This window comes from Phlebotomus papatasi, chromosome 2, assembly GCF_024763615.1.
Source record: "Phlebotomus papatasi isolate M1 chromosome 2, Ppap_2.1, whole genome shotgun sequence".
NCBI classification, from domain to species: domain Eukaryota; kingdom Metazoa; phylum Arthropoda; class Insecta; order Diptera; family Psychodidae; genus Phlebotomus; species Phlebotomus papatasi.
In genome coordinates this window covers 64,286,700-64,304,135 of record NC_077223.1, presented here as the reverse complement: position 1 = coordinate 64,304,135, position 17,436 = coordinate 64,286,700, and the positions used below count along the sequence as shown (strand labels likewise).

General features: G+C 32.3%; 1 protein-coding gene across 1 annotated transcript in view; it reads right to left on the bottom strand.

The window, feature by feature from the left end:
- Positions 1 to 17,436, bottom strand: part of LOC129802361 (cyclic nucleotide-gated cation channel subunit A) — a 224,183-nt gene that overhangs the window by 20,569 nt on the left and 186,178 nt on the right. The window contains exons 6-8 of the mRNA XM_055848112.1: positions 8,730 to 8,881; positions 1,947 to 2,088; positions 1,446 to 1,595 (exon numbers count right to left, since the gene is read on the bottom strand). Of these exons, the coding sequence (XP_055704087.1) occupies positions 1,446 to 1,595; positions 1,947 to 2,088; positions 8,730 to 8,881 (444 nt within the window). The remainder of the gene's footprint in view (positions 1 to 1,445; positions 1,596 to 1,946; positions 2,089 to 8,729; positions 8,882 to 17,436) is intronic.

Genomic DNA, 17,436 nt, shown 5'->3' with positions numbered 1-17,436 from the left:
TCACGTGAGCTGAAATGGCAATGTCATGGCTACAGAATCGCATTTTCGAAAAAGCTCTCCTGAGATTCAAACCTAATTTGTCATATGGTATTGCCAGAGCGTTACAGAATTCCCCTCCAGGACTGCAATAGTACTCCGCAAAGTCTCGCATTGGATGTGGTAAAAAGTACAGATTTAAAAACTATGACACATTACCAAAAAGCTCATAATTTGGATGGCGACCTGCACACGTGGATTCAAATCCCCACGTGGAATACTATATCGTGGAGTGCCTACAAAAACACCTATTGCCTTTGTACAGAAGCTATGACATACCCCCGACCATCTGGCCAAATTTGGCACCGTATCATTACTCAAAGGCAACGAAAAGATGACACCAGGAAAATAATATCCGTTACGTAACCAAGGAGATGAACCCAGTAAAACCCCAGAGATATTGGGATATTATGAAAAAGGATCTGAAGAAGAAGCCGAAATCTGTCCTGAATATCGAGAACTTCAAGAAAAAGTGCAGTAAAATGGTCAAGGACTGAGATGTTGATCTTGTGAAAACCTTGACGAGAATAGTCAAAAAGAAAATGCGAAATTTTGCCAATCAAAAGTTTTAATTAATAAAAAAACAGTCTATCTCAATAATCTATAAAGACGTAAAGTTTCAAAAAATATTTTTCTTTTTTTAATATTGTGTAGCTTTTGTTTTATAAACATTAATTCTTGGGAATAATTTAATCATGCACATGCCTTGTTAGACAAATTTACGTTTATAAAAAAAATTATAAAATGCTTTTTGAAATTGTTTGATTTCAATCAAAGTTTTTGTGACACTAATTATCGAAACTTAAGTTTTATTGAATAAAATTTAATACAATTGAATAAAAATAATACATAGTACATATTTAAAAAAAAATATTTCTAATGTTTAAAATAATTAAAGTATTATTAATCTGAAGTAACTATTATCACTTTGTATTAATTTGTATAATTTATAGAAAAAAAACATCGAAAATTTTGCCAAACAGTCTCACGTAGCTATACGGCTAAAGATAAAAATATATATGTTTAGAAGTAATATAGCTACAAAAAATTGCTCAGGAATTTCTCATCAAAAGATTTTTATACACATTTTTTTATTTTTCAAAAAAATTCCTTGAATAACCTTGCATTTTGATGTGATAGTCTTGGGTATGTAAAAAGAAATTGAGATAACAAAGGCGGAGCAACATTATGCATGTCATATCGCCAAGCAAAGCACAATAGGACACTTATTAGAACTCTCAAAATGTTGGACATTTCATTAATTTTTTGTCTTGGCAAGGTTATATCTTTCCGGGATTCTTAGAGAAAGAAAAAAAAAACAAATTCAAATCAAGGTAAGAGACAAAATTACTTGTAAAAATTTACGTTCTTTTGCGTAAGAATATTGTCCGCCTGGCTGTGATATTTACCCAATTCTTTACCTGCAGTCCCCATATTAAGGATGCTTATTTCACCAAAGTAAGAACCTGCCTTGAGAGATGCCATAACAGTTTTACCATTATCTGCCACCACCTGAAGACGTCCCCGGTTCACGATGTACATCTCCTTGCCAACTTCACCTTTTTTTCCAGAAAAATATGTCCAAGTTCATGCGCCATTGGGCACAAAAGTTGTTACCCCACGAAAAAGGAGAAAAAACAGAACATCATCTAGTTAAAACAATCAGAACATGTTCTATCTGAATGAAATCCTTTCCAAAGTTTTATCCTCAAATTACCAGAAATAGCAAAGAAAGAATCTCAACCAGATAAAGAAATTGGAAGAAATTGATTATTGCAGCTTAAGTGTTGTCTTTTATTGGCTCATCTATTGAGACATTCATTGCCAATTTCTTTTTTGTTCGGGGTTCGAAATAGAAAAACTTTTTCTATGTGTCTGGAAGACTAGGAAAAAATTAATTTCTGCCTCACCTTTGCGACATATGTAATCTCCTGGCGAAAAGAGAACAGGTCGTAAACGTAGCACCAATTCACAAAGGAAGCCGGCCTCGGTGTTCTGGAAGATTTCGACTCGCTTAAGTGTATCTAAATGGACGTTAATAGCGATTTCAGCCTGTGAGAATACAAGAAATAATAAAATCACTTTTAGTTTGATTTATTTTGATTTTCAAGACCCCTCACACTAAGAGCAATTTCTTTAAAAATTGCCTTTTTAAGATAAAATTCCCCTATTTTTTAGGCAGAAGCGTCAGAATTTTTTTTTTAAAAAGGCGATTTTTGACGAAATTTGTTTCTAGTGTGAAGACAGAGGCCAAAAATATTGTTAAAAAAAATATAGCATAGACATATTTATCATTATAAAATTCAAATTCTTAGTAAGAAAATTCAATTATCGTCGCTTCAAACTCAATGATTCGATTAGCAATGATTCTGAGATTGATAACTAATTTAGACATTAAATTATTTAAACTTTTAATAAGTTCATGCTTCAAAATTCCAGAGAAATTAGACGTATCTTCTTTAAAGAACAAGATGATTGCTAGGGTGGAATCACCAGTTCTCGCCAGTGCCCCACTTCTCGCCACTTACATTGAAATCGATATTTTTCGCAATTTATGAAATAAATGAGTCGCAATTTTTTTGTATTGTTTCTGCTTCTACGCATAGAATCGAAAAATAATAATTATTCGTTTTGGATTCACGATTTTGATCACTTTTTAGAGCAATATTTTAAGCAAGTGCATCGAATCCAACATCTCTTACCAAATGTACTAAGTGTCGTCAAATTTTCATCAGGCGAAAAATACCTATTTGGGTAAATAATTTGTCTATTGAATATTTAATTGCACTTGTGGAATACATAAAATTTGTATTTAGTCAATTAATATTTCATTTTATATTATTTTTGTATAAAAATGAGGCATGGCGAGAAGTGGTAATATTCTGGAATTGATTTTACCACCTGTCGCCAGTCTTTTCAATAGGCGACGCTAACTTCACTTCGTACATTCTCAGTTGTCAAATCTGCATTGTTTACTTTCTGAAAAAGCCCCATAATTTGATTTCTCAAATAAAAGTGAAGAAAAATCATTTAAAGAGAGTAATAATAAAGTGATCACAAGGAAAGAGAAATGGTGAATGTATTCTTTTCATAGCATTGCCTAAAATAACCGAGTGTGGTTCTTTTCAAGTGGGTGGCGAGAAGTGGTTACAAATTTTACAGAACTGGCGAAAAGTGGTAAAAAGTGGCGACGAAATGGTTATTTTTGCATTATTAATAAAAATCAGTTTTTTAAGTAGTCCAGCGTTATGTTCTAGGATTATTGTTTTCACGTATCTAGAGCCAATACATCTAAGTAACTTTGTGTCAAATTTGACTTATCTTGTAACAAGGATTCAAAAGTTATGATTAAATGAATTTAATTTTTTCCTAAACATGGCGATAGCCGGTTATTCCACCCTATATATTGTCAGGGGAGAACCCCTCATAATACTCCTAGCACTTCAAAAGTGTTTGAAGAATTAGTAAATTCTTCCGTTCTGACACTTCTTGCACTTTATACTTCCAATTATATTCGAAATTATGTATATTATTTTTCACAAAATGAAATACTTATTTTACTTGCAAAAATCTATGAAAAAAAAACATTTAGATTTTTTCTTCTTTTGATCATTATTATATTTCCCTGTCTTAAACAAATTTTATTATAAAAATAAGATTTTGGATTTAAAATATGCCATGTAATATTATCAAAATTGTGATTGAATATACTAAAAGCATAGTGAAAGGGATGGCAACAAGGGATAACTCATATTGAGAAACCCTCGTCAATTGTCCGAGAAACGCTTCGCAAAACCCGTAAAACTCAATTTTTGCATCGCGAAACCCGAGAAACCCAAGAATCGCATCGCGAAACTCGAGAAACCAGAAACCCTTGTCAGAGAAAATGGGAATGAGTTACCCCTTGGATGAGAAAGCGTCCCAAGCTTTGCGAAGTACTCAAACTCGTGACTTAGATACTATACTACAAAAGTACTTCTGCATCATTTACAGTTTACCGGTTCATTATCGGTTTACAACCTATTTGAACCGATTGTTAAATCTCTTAAAACATTACCCAAAATACCTCAGCAGTAATACAATTGAATTTTATATAAAAAATAAATTATTTAAAAAAATCGTTCAAGATTATCAGGAATTGCAAGACCTTTCCAAAAAATCCAAACATGATACCATTCGGTTGAGAAATACGCTCTCTATAACCTTTTTTACATTAAACCTTCAAAACCGTTATTAGGAACGATCTGTAGCCGGGTTTCTGCCCTGAAAAATTTCTTAAGAAGACCAAGGCTTTTCGCAGCCAATTGCCCGGCAGCGACCCAGCTCTGTGCCCCCATCCGAACTCTTCCAGGCCATGTTACCGACTGAGTGACAGTGTCTCCTGTCAGCCAATCCCCCACACGGCAGGCAACAGAACTATACCGCCAGTAAAAGGCCTTGCTTGGAACGTAAGGCAGGAAATATGAATTTTCCGCAAACAGGGAAGGGAATACACCACCCGTGCTCTACTTTGCTATCAGGTGGAAACTCTCGACAACAGATCCAAAATTACTTTCGTATCAGGACGAAATATCCGCCTAGGTAATCTATAAAACATAACCAAAAACGAAAACGATTTTGGATGGGAAGGGGAGTGGTGGAAGGAATATGAAGGGCATGTGAATGTCCCAAATTCGACTTATGGGGGGTGGTCCGGAGGTCCCAAGTCTGATCTCTAAACATTTGGGCTTTATGCCGGCTTCAGACTGAAGGTTTAGCCCAGTTCTCGAAGGTCTCAAAATTCATAATAACAAGCAATTTTATTTATTTTTCAAAATCTAACACTGAGAATAAAAAGAGGCTGCGATTAACTTTTTTCGTCATAACTTTAACACTTTTGGGTGTAAAAATATATCAACATTTTTTTCCATTTTAATTTTACACCTTTTTAAGGGTAAAATTAACATGAAAAGGGTACTTTTAACCCATAATACACCTAAAAAGGGTAATATTTACACCGTTTTCGGATCAATACTGCAGGATAAAATTAACATTTCCGGAATGTTATTTTGACTTTTTCGGATTTCTCTCAGTGAATGAATCATTTGCCGTTAATATTCAATTCTAAACAACAATTTTCTAAAAAATCATGCTTGATGAGGAATTAGAGGAGTTAAGCCAGATAGCCAAGCCATTTAGGTCTAAAGCTCGTATAAGGCGTGATACCGGTCGGAGGAACAGACGGACAGACGGACAAACAGAGTGACATCATTTCTCAGAAAGGGAAAGCGGGGTAATTTTGAAAGTAGGGCACCTTTGAAATTGGGATTTGAGTATTTTCCCAAACTTTCCTGACAGAATTATTGGCAATAATATTTGTTTAAAAAATATACACAAAACGTTTTAGCTACTTTTCCAAAAGATTTAATTAAGATTAAAATTAATACTTCAGTTTCTGTTTTTGTTTTTCGTTAGAAGCAAATTCAGTTATTTTTGCATGTGAATAGTACAACTGTTTTCGATAATTATTCTTCATTGCATTATTTGAAGGAACAACAACAATAACACACCTAATTGAATTCAATGTTGGAATGACTAGTTACAGAGTAAAATAGTTCAAAATTGTTCCGATAAAATTCTTCCTTTGTGGAAAATATTCAAACAATATCTATTATCTCGTTTCTGCAGTGTTATAATGAACATTCAACAGAATTTGCCAAATATATGGTTCCCGCGTGGAACTTTATTAGAATGGAATTTTTGACTTTACTGACAAAAACTGGATGGGGAATGAAGCGAGTAAATTGAGGAATAAAGGTCGGTCGATTTGGCAAAATTACTTTTTGCAAACTTTCTGGTATCCTCTTTCACGTTTGTGCCGCTGAATGAAGTGAGGGGAAATTGAAAGAATTGTGGTTTAAGAAGGTGAGGAAATTGCCTTGGAGATGACCAAACTCTCCTCTTCCAACCCTCAAGATGATTTAATGTGAAATTGAATAATTTCCATTATAGCGATATAATGGTGAATTTATTCTCGAGTTGCGCCACTAAAAGGGGTTTTCTACCAGGAAAATTCTTTCAAGATGAAGAAATAAATTTTCCATGCAGTAAAATAATTAGCTGCACCATGAGAATGCTTCGGGTAAAAGTAGAAAAATAATTTCTCATTTTTCCCTGATTCATCTCGTACATTTTTGTCGTGGACTTTTTTTCATAGATTTTCATTCTTGCTCTTTCTCCGTTTTTTTTTTTCAAGTTTCTCTTTAAAAATCTAGAAAGACACTCATTCCATGACAAACAAGAGATTTCTTTACGAATGAAGGAGTTTTTAGACATAATTCTACAAAGAAAATTAGCAATTTAGTGAAGATGGAAACGAATTGAGTGAAAGTCTTATCTGCTGAGATTTGCGTCAAGTACCAATTAAAATTTATGGTAATTATTCGTATGCGTGACATGAGAAAAGCTTTTCGCGGAATTATGTGAAAATGTCATATTCGAGACAAGAATCTTCAAACAGAATATTATTCTTCTTTGCAGTGTTTTTATTCTTGTAAAGATTTTTTAAATTGGAGAATTATTCCGTAAAATAGTATGACAATTCGAACTCATCTATGCTTCTTGGGTAGTAATAAAATTCTGCAAAAAAAATATTTTGTAAAATTGTTCATAAATGTTTGAGAACTGCTACTGGGGACTTGCAAAATGCTCATAAATCGTATAACCCACTAAAAAGCTAAAAAAAACAGATTGTATTTTTTTTACAAATTTTGTTCGTAATATTTTCAGTTGACGAGGATTTCTTATTTTTTACAAACATTTCTTCATACGTATTTGTTTGTTTGGCAAAATTTTACGAACAAATGACAAAATTTTACGAACGTTTTTTGTGTGTTTACGAATGTCCACGAACAAATGTTTGTAAAAGAGCAAAGAATTCTCATCAAGTGGTAATTATTATCAGAAATGTTTGTGAAAAAAGTACAAACTTTTACGAACTTTTAAGTGGATTATACGATTTATGAGCATTTAGAAGGGGTAAGTGGGGCATCTTTGAAATGGGGTACCTTTGAAATTGGGCTTTTTTCTCCTGAAATTGAGGCTTATTTAAATTTATTTCATTCTCATGTATGTACGTAATTGCAAAGTAGAAGGTTTAACGAATCTAGGATATTTTTTGTAAGTCTCTAGCTATTTGCTATATAGTAAATATTTAAGCTTAAAAATGACGAATTTTTAAATTCTCATATTGAAAAATTATTTTAATTGTTTTTCATACTTTCATTTTTTTTAAGCAAAACCTTTTTAGAAAAAGAAACTACAATACTCATACATAATATTTTTCGTTAGACTGAAAATTATTATTCATTTTTATAGTCAGAAAAATTATTTAAATTTTTAGGCTATTTTTGTCCCTATCGCTCGTAGAGCTAAAAAAAGCACCGAATCAGATTCTGTTGGATTTTCTAAAGTCAGACGTAACACGTTTAATTGATTTTGTTTATTGGTTAAATTTTTATTGTTGATTTTAGGTCCGTAAAAAGTGTCTCGTCGTTAAAGGGTTAAGGGTTAAAATTACCCTTTTATCAAGTTAATTTTACCCTTAAAAGGGTGTAAAATTAACATTAAAAAATGTTGATATATTTTTAAACCTAAATAGTGTTAAAGTTATGAGGAAAAAAGGTAATCGCACCCCTGTCTTTTTCTCAGTGTCATGATAAGATCCAGTTCTATTTAAAGTAGAAGAAACAGATAAAAACCTAATTTCAAAGGTACCCTATTTGACAAGTGCTTCACTTTCCCCTAAGTTCCCACAGTGGGAATTCACAAATATTTATGGACATTTTACGTAATATTTCCTTCTGTGTGATACCTATCAAATATGCTAAATATAACATGAATCGCACATTTGAAAATAGGCAAAATTCTATATTATCTTTTAAAAGAATCTCAATCATTTTTTGTAAAAAAAATCCCACCAGAGGTAATCTTTGTTATGAAAGTTTTACAACATTGTTACGTTTATGGTTATAGAATAACGCGTATCTAGTAATAAAAAAATAATGAAATAATAATACTATACAAAATATATTTAAGTGTTTTTTTGTGGTTTTAAAAACCTTACACGTTTTAGTTCAATTAAATTATATCGTAACTTGATAGGGGGAAGTGGGGACCTATGAAAGTGGGGTACATTTGAAATTGGGATTTTCCACCTATTTTCAAATATAATTGAGTTTTATTCTGATATAATTCAGGTGCTCAAACAGATTGAGAAGCTAAATTACATTATGATATAGCTCAGTTCCACTTAAACATAGAAGGAAAATCCCAATTTCAAAGGTGCCCCACTTCCCCCTAATGGGGAAGTAATGTAAAAAACACGTGTGGACATGCCCATTCACGTGCTAAGCTAAAAGTCTCAAATGTTTAATATACCATATCAGTGGTAAGCCTGACATATACTATATACTGCATTTATAATAAATATAGATATCAGTTACAAGAATGGCTGACGAAAACAACAATATTTAGAAGAGAATGTGAGTTATGCAAATTTCAGTTCAAACACGAGAGAATATGTGTGAAGATTAAAATTGTGAATTAAATTTTCCTGAGTTTAAATGTAACATTTTCATTCCATCAGAAGTTTTATGATATAACAAACTGCCAAGTTACAACTTCACCCATGGGAGTAATATCCTTGTACATACCTTTAATTTATCAGGAAGACACGATACAGCTCGTTCCTCATCGGAGCACTTTTGCGTCAGCCAGAGATAGTCAAACCACTTAATGACTTTTACTTGAAGATGATTTGGGACTCGTCTCATCCGCATGTAAGTTTTCACACCATCCAATTTGGCTGAGAGAATAAGAAGATTGAATTTTAATATGTAATTCCGACGTAGGGGTAGTTAAATCATTTTGCAACATTAATTGTGTATAATTTGCTGAAATACTATTTTGTCACATGTTAATACCTAAACCAATTTTCTGGTCTCAACCTTACATGTGAAGTCGTGTCTACACTGAGAAAAATTGGATTGCAAAAATTACCCTTATAAAAATCTACTAGACTAATGAATTGAAGTATTACTCATTCTAAACGTTCACAGCCGAGGTTTCCCAAGAGAAAAAACATTCGAAGATCGGTTTTCAAAGTCAAAAAATGAAATTTTTTTTGTAACTCAAGTACTTCCTATTCGAATTACGAAGACCCTCGAGGTCTCCATAGGATAAAATTAAGCAAAGATGCTTTTATTATTCAATCACTATTATTAAATCCCTGCATTTTATCACTCCGTGACTTCTATTAGCTTCTTAGTGTTGTTAATTTTTTTTTTAAATAAATTTACGTAAAATTTATCCAAAAATTTATTTTGAAAATTCGGAATTGTCTTTGAATTCTTCGAATATTAACGACATTTTGTGCGAATTATATAGCCACTCCTACCATCCACTCCACAAGTAGATCTTGAAAAATCTGTAAATCTATTTGAAGATACAAAAAAGAGACTTTCTTACTTCTTAATGCTTTTCGCAAGGTAACTGAAGTTACATCCTGTTCGAATTTCGATGTGCTCAAGTTGCAAAATGTGACGGTCTTCACATTGTTGTGAGGAAAAAAATAGAACAACGACGATTACTGTTCTTGTCTTATTATTTAATCACTCCATAATCACTGAGTAATTCTTTTGCGAGCTTTTTACTGTGATATTTGTTAAATTTTTCCCACCTTGTTCGAAAATTTAATATGAAAATTCGAAATTGAATTTGAATTCTTCGAACATCAACGACTTTTTGTGCAAATAGAGTTCCATTTACCTTTTATCAAAGACACTATTGGTGAATCAAAATCTACTTGTATTTGGGCTCATTCACTTTTTAGCGGAGATACTTTCGGACCATCAAACTCCTGCAGTTAGCATAGCAAATATCGCCTTAGAACTGATTTTTGACTTCAGGCCTTAAAATAGTAGCATTTATTAACTTGCTTTTATATTTTGTACTGAATATTGCTATCTATTATTCTCATATTTGTTTGCAGATTAGAATGTAAATGATAAGAGATTTCTACTGAAGAATTTCAATTTTTTTTTTTATTAATTTCGAAATTGGTTGAAATTATTTTTTGGATACGTTTTAGTGATAGGACAGAATAGAGTAAAATTTCTTTGGTTTATGACTGAAAATTTCGACAAATGGATATTTTTGCCCCCGGCACACTCTTTAGATCGATAAAATTTCTAATTTATTACCTTATTTTTATATTATTATGTATAATATTGTTCATTTATTTAATTTCTTCAATTTATTTGAATACAAAATGCCAAAGAAAAGACATTTTGACTTACTGGCAATTCCGCAAGGTGGTTTTTATAATTTGCCGTTCAAATATCGATGTGTTTCTGGTATAAACATGTGTCAATTATAATTTTACTGAGAGGAAAATCAGAACAACGAAGTCAATAACATTCCCGTTCAATTATAATTCCCCACATAATTACTAGGTCATACCAGTCATGCCTTTAACAGATTCCAATTTGGGCGACAATTTAATTTATTAATTCGGTATAATATCTTTGAAATTAGAAAGCTATTTTCCATTCAGAAACACGTTTGGATAATAGAACTTCGACTGAAACTACATGGATCAAATCTCTTAAATTTTAGTAGAGGGGAAGGTTTTCAATCAAGCTTCGTACATACTCTGGCTTCGTACGCTTCATATTTTTCCGATATTCTTTTAATGAATCTGATCTATATGGCAATATATTTAATAGCTCACATCTTGAAAAAATAGGTCCGATTTAAAGGAATATGGGAAAAAAATAATATGTTCGAAGCCAGGGTGTGCGCGAAACCTGAAAGTGTTCCCCTACAAACTTTATATTATTTATGAGAAAGTTTAAATAAATTGTACACGTGTAGCCCATGGTTCCGGGATCACTAAATTTTCACTCGCCAAGGTCCAGGATACGAAGCTCGATGCTCCCCTTTTTGTGGTTCTCCTAAGACTATCGTCTCAATTCTTTCTATTCTCCTTCTTCTCATGATCTGACGGAAGGCAGAAGGAACATGATTATCAAATAATAACCATTATGATCCTTATAAAAGAAATGATTTCTACATACATTCAATAACAAAAAAATAAATAAAATCGGATATTAGGCTTAACTAATTCGATTTTACATTAAAAGGAAAATAAAAAAAAAAACATGTTTTTAATAATTTATGTTTAAAATGATATTTTTTATCATATTTTACCCTTAAATATCCGATTACTTGAGTTGTAGGAAAATTAATCAATTTTTCTTGGTTTACCCGAGAAACTAATTTTAACATAATGTCCTACCTCTGGTCTAACCATGTAAAACCAAGACAAATTGCAATGCCCTGTAGCAAATTGAGTCCTATTGACACCAAAATTGCTCCATGTGTAGGAATTTAATAAAATCACACCCTGACCCATGAACTAATTCATCCTGAATATTAACTATGCCACACTAATTGCATCTACATTCATATTCCTTGAAGTAACCAATTCCTTCGGAGATTCAAGATGGAACTTTCCTTTCAATTAAGCATATTGCAAATTCACAAACTGTTAATGCATCATCACAACGTTCCTGATATTCAATCCACGATGTCGACACTTTCAATCAAAACTGGTGGAGAGGTATAGTGGATGAATTTAATACTCAATCTGCAACTTCTAAACCACTTTCCTCCTCACGCAATACTAACGAATATATTACAAACACAATCAAAATGGAATGAACAAGCTTTAATGAATTTTGAAGTTAGAATTGCAATTGAGAAATTATATTCCAAATACTTTGTCAAGCTTAATTTTTAATAAAACACTTATTTGAACAAGTTTCCATCATGTTGTAGAGAATACATGTTAAAAACTTTTTCATTTCAAGTAATTGTTTTCCAAGCTGTGAATAAATCCATTTAATTTTGTATTACAATAGAAAATTGGTTAACAATAGTGGCTATATTTATAGTGGTTTGATACAAATCAGATTTGAATTGGACTATCCTTTATCCGCCGCGGTTGTTCTGAAAATTATTTTTTGGTTTTGAATGAAACGCCTCTATATCAAATATTTATTTTGGATTTTTTTACGACACAGAAAAATAATTTGAAGTTTGTTTTTGTGAAAATACAATATTTTTGTCTATTTTTATTGGAAGAATATTTTAATCAGGCAAAATTAACAAATTGCAGGGAGGGAATTCCTGGGGCAGTATTAACCTCACTCTTCGTGTGTTCGAACACTGTTTTTTTTTTTCACGGTGGAGCTGCACAGAAAAAAATATTTTGTAAAAATGTTCGTAAATGTTTGTGAATTCCTATGGGGGAGTTACAAAATGCTCGTGAATCGTGAAACCCACAAACAAGTTCGTAAAAATTTGTACTTTATTCACAAACATTATTCGTAACATTATCACTTGACGAGCATTTTTTGTAGTTTTACAAACATTTGTTCGTAAATGTTCGTAAACACACAAAAAATGTTCGTAAAAATTTGTCATTTGTTCTTAAATGTTTGCTTTCCTGTCGAACATTTTACGAACATTTACGAACAAATGATAAAATTTTACAAACATTTTTTGTGTGTTTACGAACATTTACGAACAAATGTTTGTAAAAGTACAAAAAATGCTCGTCAAGTGATCATGTTACGAACAATGTTTGTGAAAAAGTACAAACTTTTACGAACTTGTTTGTGGGTTTCACGACTCACGAGCATTTTGTAACTCCCCCATAGGAATTCACAAACATTTACGAACATTTTTACAAAATATGTTTTCCTGTGTGGCAACTTGTTCCTAATTTTAAATTCTTATAAGATCTCTCTGAAAAAAAATTGCCAAGATCGAATAATAGTCTATGGAGTTAACAAAATAAAAATGTATGTAATTAATAAATTAACAATTTATGTACGATTTTTGGAAGCAGTATTTTCATTCGAATTGACCTTTATATTCGAAACGTTCTTTCTTTTTCTCACTTTCCTTTAACTCAAAATCAGCATCTGAGTCAGAAAAAAACTTTATCCGTTACAAGAATAAATCCAAGATTGCGCATGATATATAAATGTAGCAGTGTGGCTCTATAATTACAATAATGGTAAAGTTGGTGCAATTAAAAATTGAATATTTCCAGTGTAGACTGAACAATTGCTTCTATATCTATTAATTATTATCCTGCGGGATAGTTTTGTTAGAAAATTTCACACAAATTTCGAACTTTGAGTTGAGCTTTTACCATCTGCTGCAATACACATATTTACGTACTCATATGCAATTCGACAGAATATTGAATGCTCCTTTGACACAAAATTTGAAACAATGTGTTTTGTGAAACAAAAAGTTTTCTGTATTAGAAAATTTAATTTTACGAACAATGTTCGCAACATTTATCTGGTTTAGTAGATTAATAAAGTTGTTTAAGAGCCTAACTCAAAGCAAAACTCATGAGTTTTAGCATTTCACAATATTTCTGTTGTTCTATTTTTCCGGTTTACCGATTTGTAGCCATTTTGATTCTTTTAGAGTTCATCCTAAATATTGCCTAGCTTAATGTGGTTCTAACGGTTCTAACTCTAAAACAAATTAGATTTCGGGCCAAAATTAAGTAGCGCTTTTTTAGTTGTTTCATTACGAATAATCAAAGGTAACTGAACCGGATAAAACTTGTTGTAATCGGTTGATAGACACGCTACATTCCCCAGGACTTATATGAAACGTTAATTCAAAAAACCGTCATTAGAAACTAGGCTGTTAGATTACAACAAATTTATTTCGATCTATTATTATCTACCCTTTTCTACAGCAATTATTGAGAGATACAGAGCCTACACACAATAGCAAATGGAAGACATAAAAGCGCTACAGCAGAAGAGAGAGTTTAGAGCGAAATTCTGCGGCGGAACTATCATCCAAATCAACCAGAATTGTCTTTGTCAGATAACACTTCAGTAATTAGTACAAACACATATGAAGTACTACACTAAGGAGATAGAAAGAGTGCTTCAACACTCTTTTCAATTAAGTAAAAACTGTATCGGGAAGGATCAAGAAGTAAAATGGCATTTTGGACTGAATAGAGGCTGCCACAGTTATTCAAAGTATAAAGAATCATAAGACTCCTGTCGATGATAATATACCGTCGTTGCGGGTGACTTTGCACTCGGGGGGTGACTTTGCACTCTGCTGTTCGTGAGACTTTGAACAATTGTAGCACTTATTGATAGTCTTCGCCGATCCGGTCTACCATGTCAAAGTGTATAGGGATATGTTAAGTACCAAGTAAGGTACAATGATCCTCAAAAGGATTCTTGTAGTTTCAGTAATAGTCAATGAAATGCTAATATAGGTATTTTGTCAAAAAACGGCTCCGTAAAAAAGTTATCTGAAGGTGCAATTCCAAAATCGATTTCAGAGTAGTAAATTGTCCAAATCCAATCTAAATTTATCTGGCTAGAATAATCCACTTCGATTTTGCTGATTATTTTTATTAAAATATTTTTTTTCCCTATTATCTTCCTAAGAACGCATGATTTATGTTATAAAATTGCATATAATGATCTTTCTAAAGCTTTATTATAGAAGTATTTGGCTAAAAATTATCCAATTTTGTGGAAACTTAAGATAAAATGACCGAGATCTACAAGATGGAATGGTCGCCATCTTGATTTGACGTTTTTAACCGCCATTTTGAATAACTGTCAAATAAAAAATCTCATCCGATTGAGCTGAAATTTTAGTATGTTCTAGCTGACATCAAGGCCTTTTCAGAACATATATAAAATCCGACCTAGGTCAAGTGATTGTCTGGATATAGGGGCTCCAAGTTCAAAATTTTGACATTTTTATGAATACAGAACTACAAGGAGCTTCTTTTATTGAAACTATCAGAAAAAAGACAGCGCTATCGTTAGGCGATGAGATCTAACAAACAAACAAAAAGAAAAGTAATGTTTTTGTTTATAACAGCGCATTATTTGAGAATCTTAAAAACTGTTTTCGCAAAGATGAAAAATAAAAAATTAATTAAATGCGCTTTTCGTTTATTTTTTTTTCAATTATGTTAGAGTAAATAAATATATAAAATAAAAGTCTCAACCATTTTTAATGGTTACTGAGGCATTTCGTTTAGGTTTCAAATATTGAAGATTAAAAAATAAAGACCGCCAAAATATGAGTGTTGCAAAATTTTAAACTTTGAGCCTCTGTATCTAGGTAAATACTTGACGTAGACCGGAACATAGATACGTTTTGAAAAGGCCTTGACATCAGCTACAACATACTAAAATTTCAACCCAATCGGACTAGTTTTAGGGTTTGACAGTTATTCAAAATGGCGGACAGAAACGTCAAATCAAGATGGCGACCACATCATCTTGTAGATCTCGTGCATCTTACCATTAGATGTGAAGATCTTCATTGTCGTTTATTATCAGAAATTGTTGATTTTTTAGTATTTATTAAAAAGTGCAAAGTCACCCGCACCTTATCCCAAGTGCAAGCCTTTTTTCTTGATTTTTTTAAACATAGTAAAATTTTATAAAATTAATGTTAGTGGCACAAAATCCATTCATTAACAACTGAATACAAATAATTTTACCCATTCACCCCCCTCCTTTCACTTTAACTATTCACTTTGAGAGGGTAAAGTTGAAAAACAGCGAAAAAACGTGCAAAGTCACCCGCAACGACGGTACATAGAGAGCTAGAGAAATACTTGATACTGCTCGCAAACAGCTGGAAGTGTTAAGGTGCTGGAGGGAGCTGACGAATAATCGCCAAGATTGCCACTACTAGAGAAGCTAGTACAAGAGGCCTGGTCCATTAAAAGGATATTACGGCAACGATACTGGATTAGTGTGGGATAATTTCACTCATGCAATACTTTTAAAAACGAACATTTTTTGGAAAAATAAATATTTTGATTTTTGATGTAGATTTTTAGATAACCAATTTCCCAAAGAAATTTGTTGTACTTAGTTTGAATATGAATCATATTCAATCAGCTAACAAGTCTTGAATGAAGTTGAGCTATATGAAATTGCCCCACCCTCCTTTAAGTGTATTAAATTCATATTTACTGCTCGAACTCTAAAAGAGAGCACTTATATAATCGTCTTTTTTCAACTTGTCACCTTCCGGGAGTTCAAACGGGAAAAATATCAACTTCCGATCTTTGATGATCCTCAATAAGAAAAAAAAATAATATCTCCAGACTTTTTTTTCTTTTTCTCCTCACCCCTCTCTATTTGCTCCAAAACCATGTTTTTTTTTTGGTTTTTCTCAAAATTATCCCAAGCTTTTTCAATGATTTTTGGATATGTTTTAGAGGTAGTCCAGGCGAATATTTGTCAAAAAATACCTATGACCGGAAAATTCGCATTTTGAATTATTGAATGTCGAAGGTCAACTACTTTGGGAGGCCTGTTTTTCAACCGCTTTGGTTAGGCGGTTAGGTTAGGTTAGGTTGGTTAGGTCTTCATCGGTAATGAACCGCTTAGGGGAATGTTGGCATGGTTTGCACAGAGTGAACTTTCAAACAACGCAAATTTTCTCTCCAAACATACCTATGACCGGAAAATTCGCCATTTTGAATTATTATTGAAGGTCAAAGGTCAACTAATTTGGGAGGTCTGTTTTTCAACCGATTTGGTTAAATTTTTATTTTTTGAAAAGGTATTGAAATTTCGAATCCGGCTGCATCGGTCTTCATCGGCAATGAACCGGTTAAGTATTGGTTTTTTAATAATATTACATCCCCTATAATTAACATTCCCTAAATCCATGTTTTCTCGGTTTTTCTCAAAATTGGCCCAATCTTTTTCAATGATTTTTGGATATATTTTAGAGGTAGTCTAGGCGAAAATTTCGTCTAAACATGCCTATGTACCTAGTACCGATTTTGGAATAATTTATTTTCTGAAATCTACCTACTAAAGATCATGTCAAAATGCTAGAACTCTTCCAGCTCCATTTTGTAATATTTGAGACATTACTTGGTAATAAATTGGAGACATGAATTGGTAACAAATTATTTTTTCATCAAGTGAATTAGAGATCCCATAAGCCGCAACAGGCTTATGACCAGCTTGCTTCAAAAGGGAAGTTTAGTTTGCAAGGTTCTCTTAATAAATCGATGTTGAAGCGTTTTTGACCTCTTCCGTCTAAAAGCTTTTGAATTTAACAAGGTTGCCACTTTTGATGAATTCTCTCGCCTGTATCAAAAGACGGAAATGTAAGAAATTGAGATGATGAAGCATCCCTAAATATTTGAAATTTCTTAATAAATTATTTTAGGCCCGAGCACAAACAAGAAATAAGGTAATGGAGTGGGTTGAAAGTGAATCTTTTGTATCTCAAAATCTCTTTGTTTTT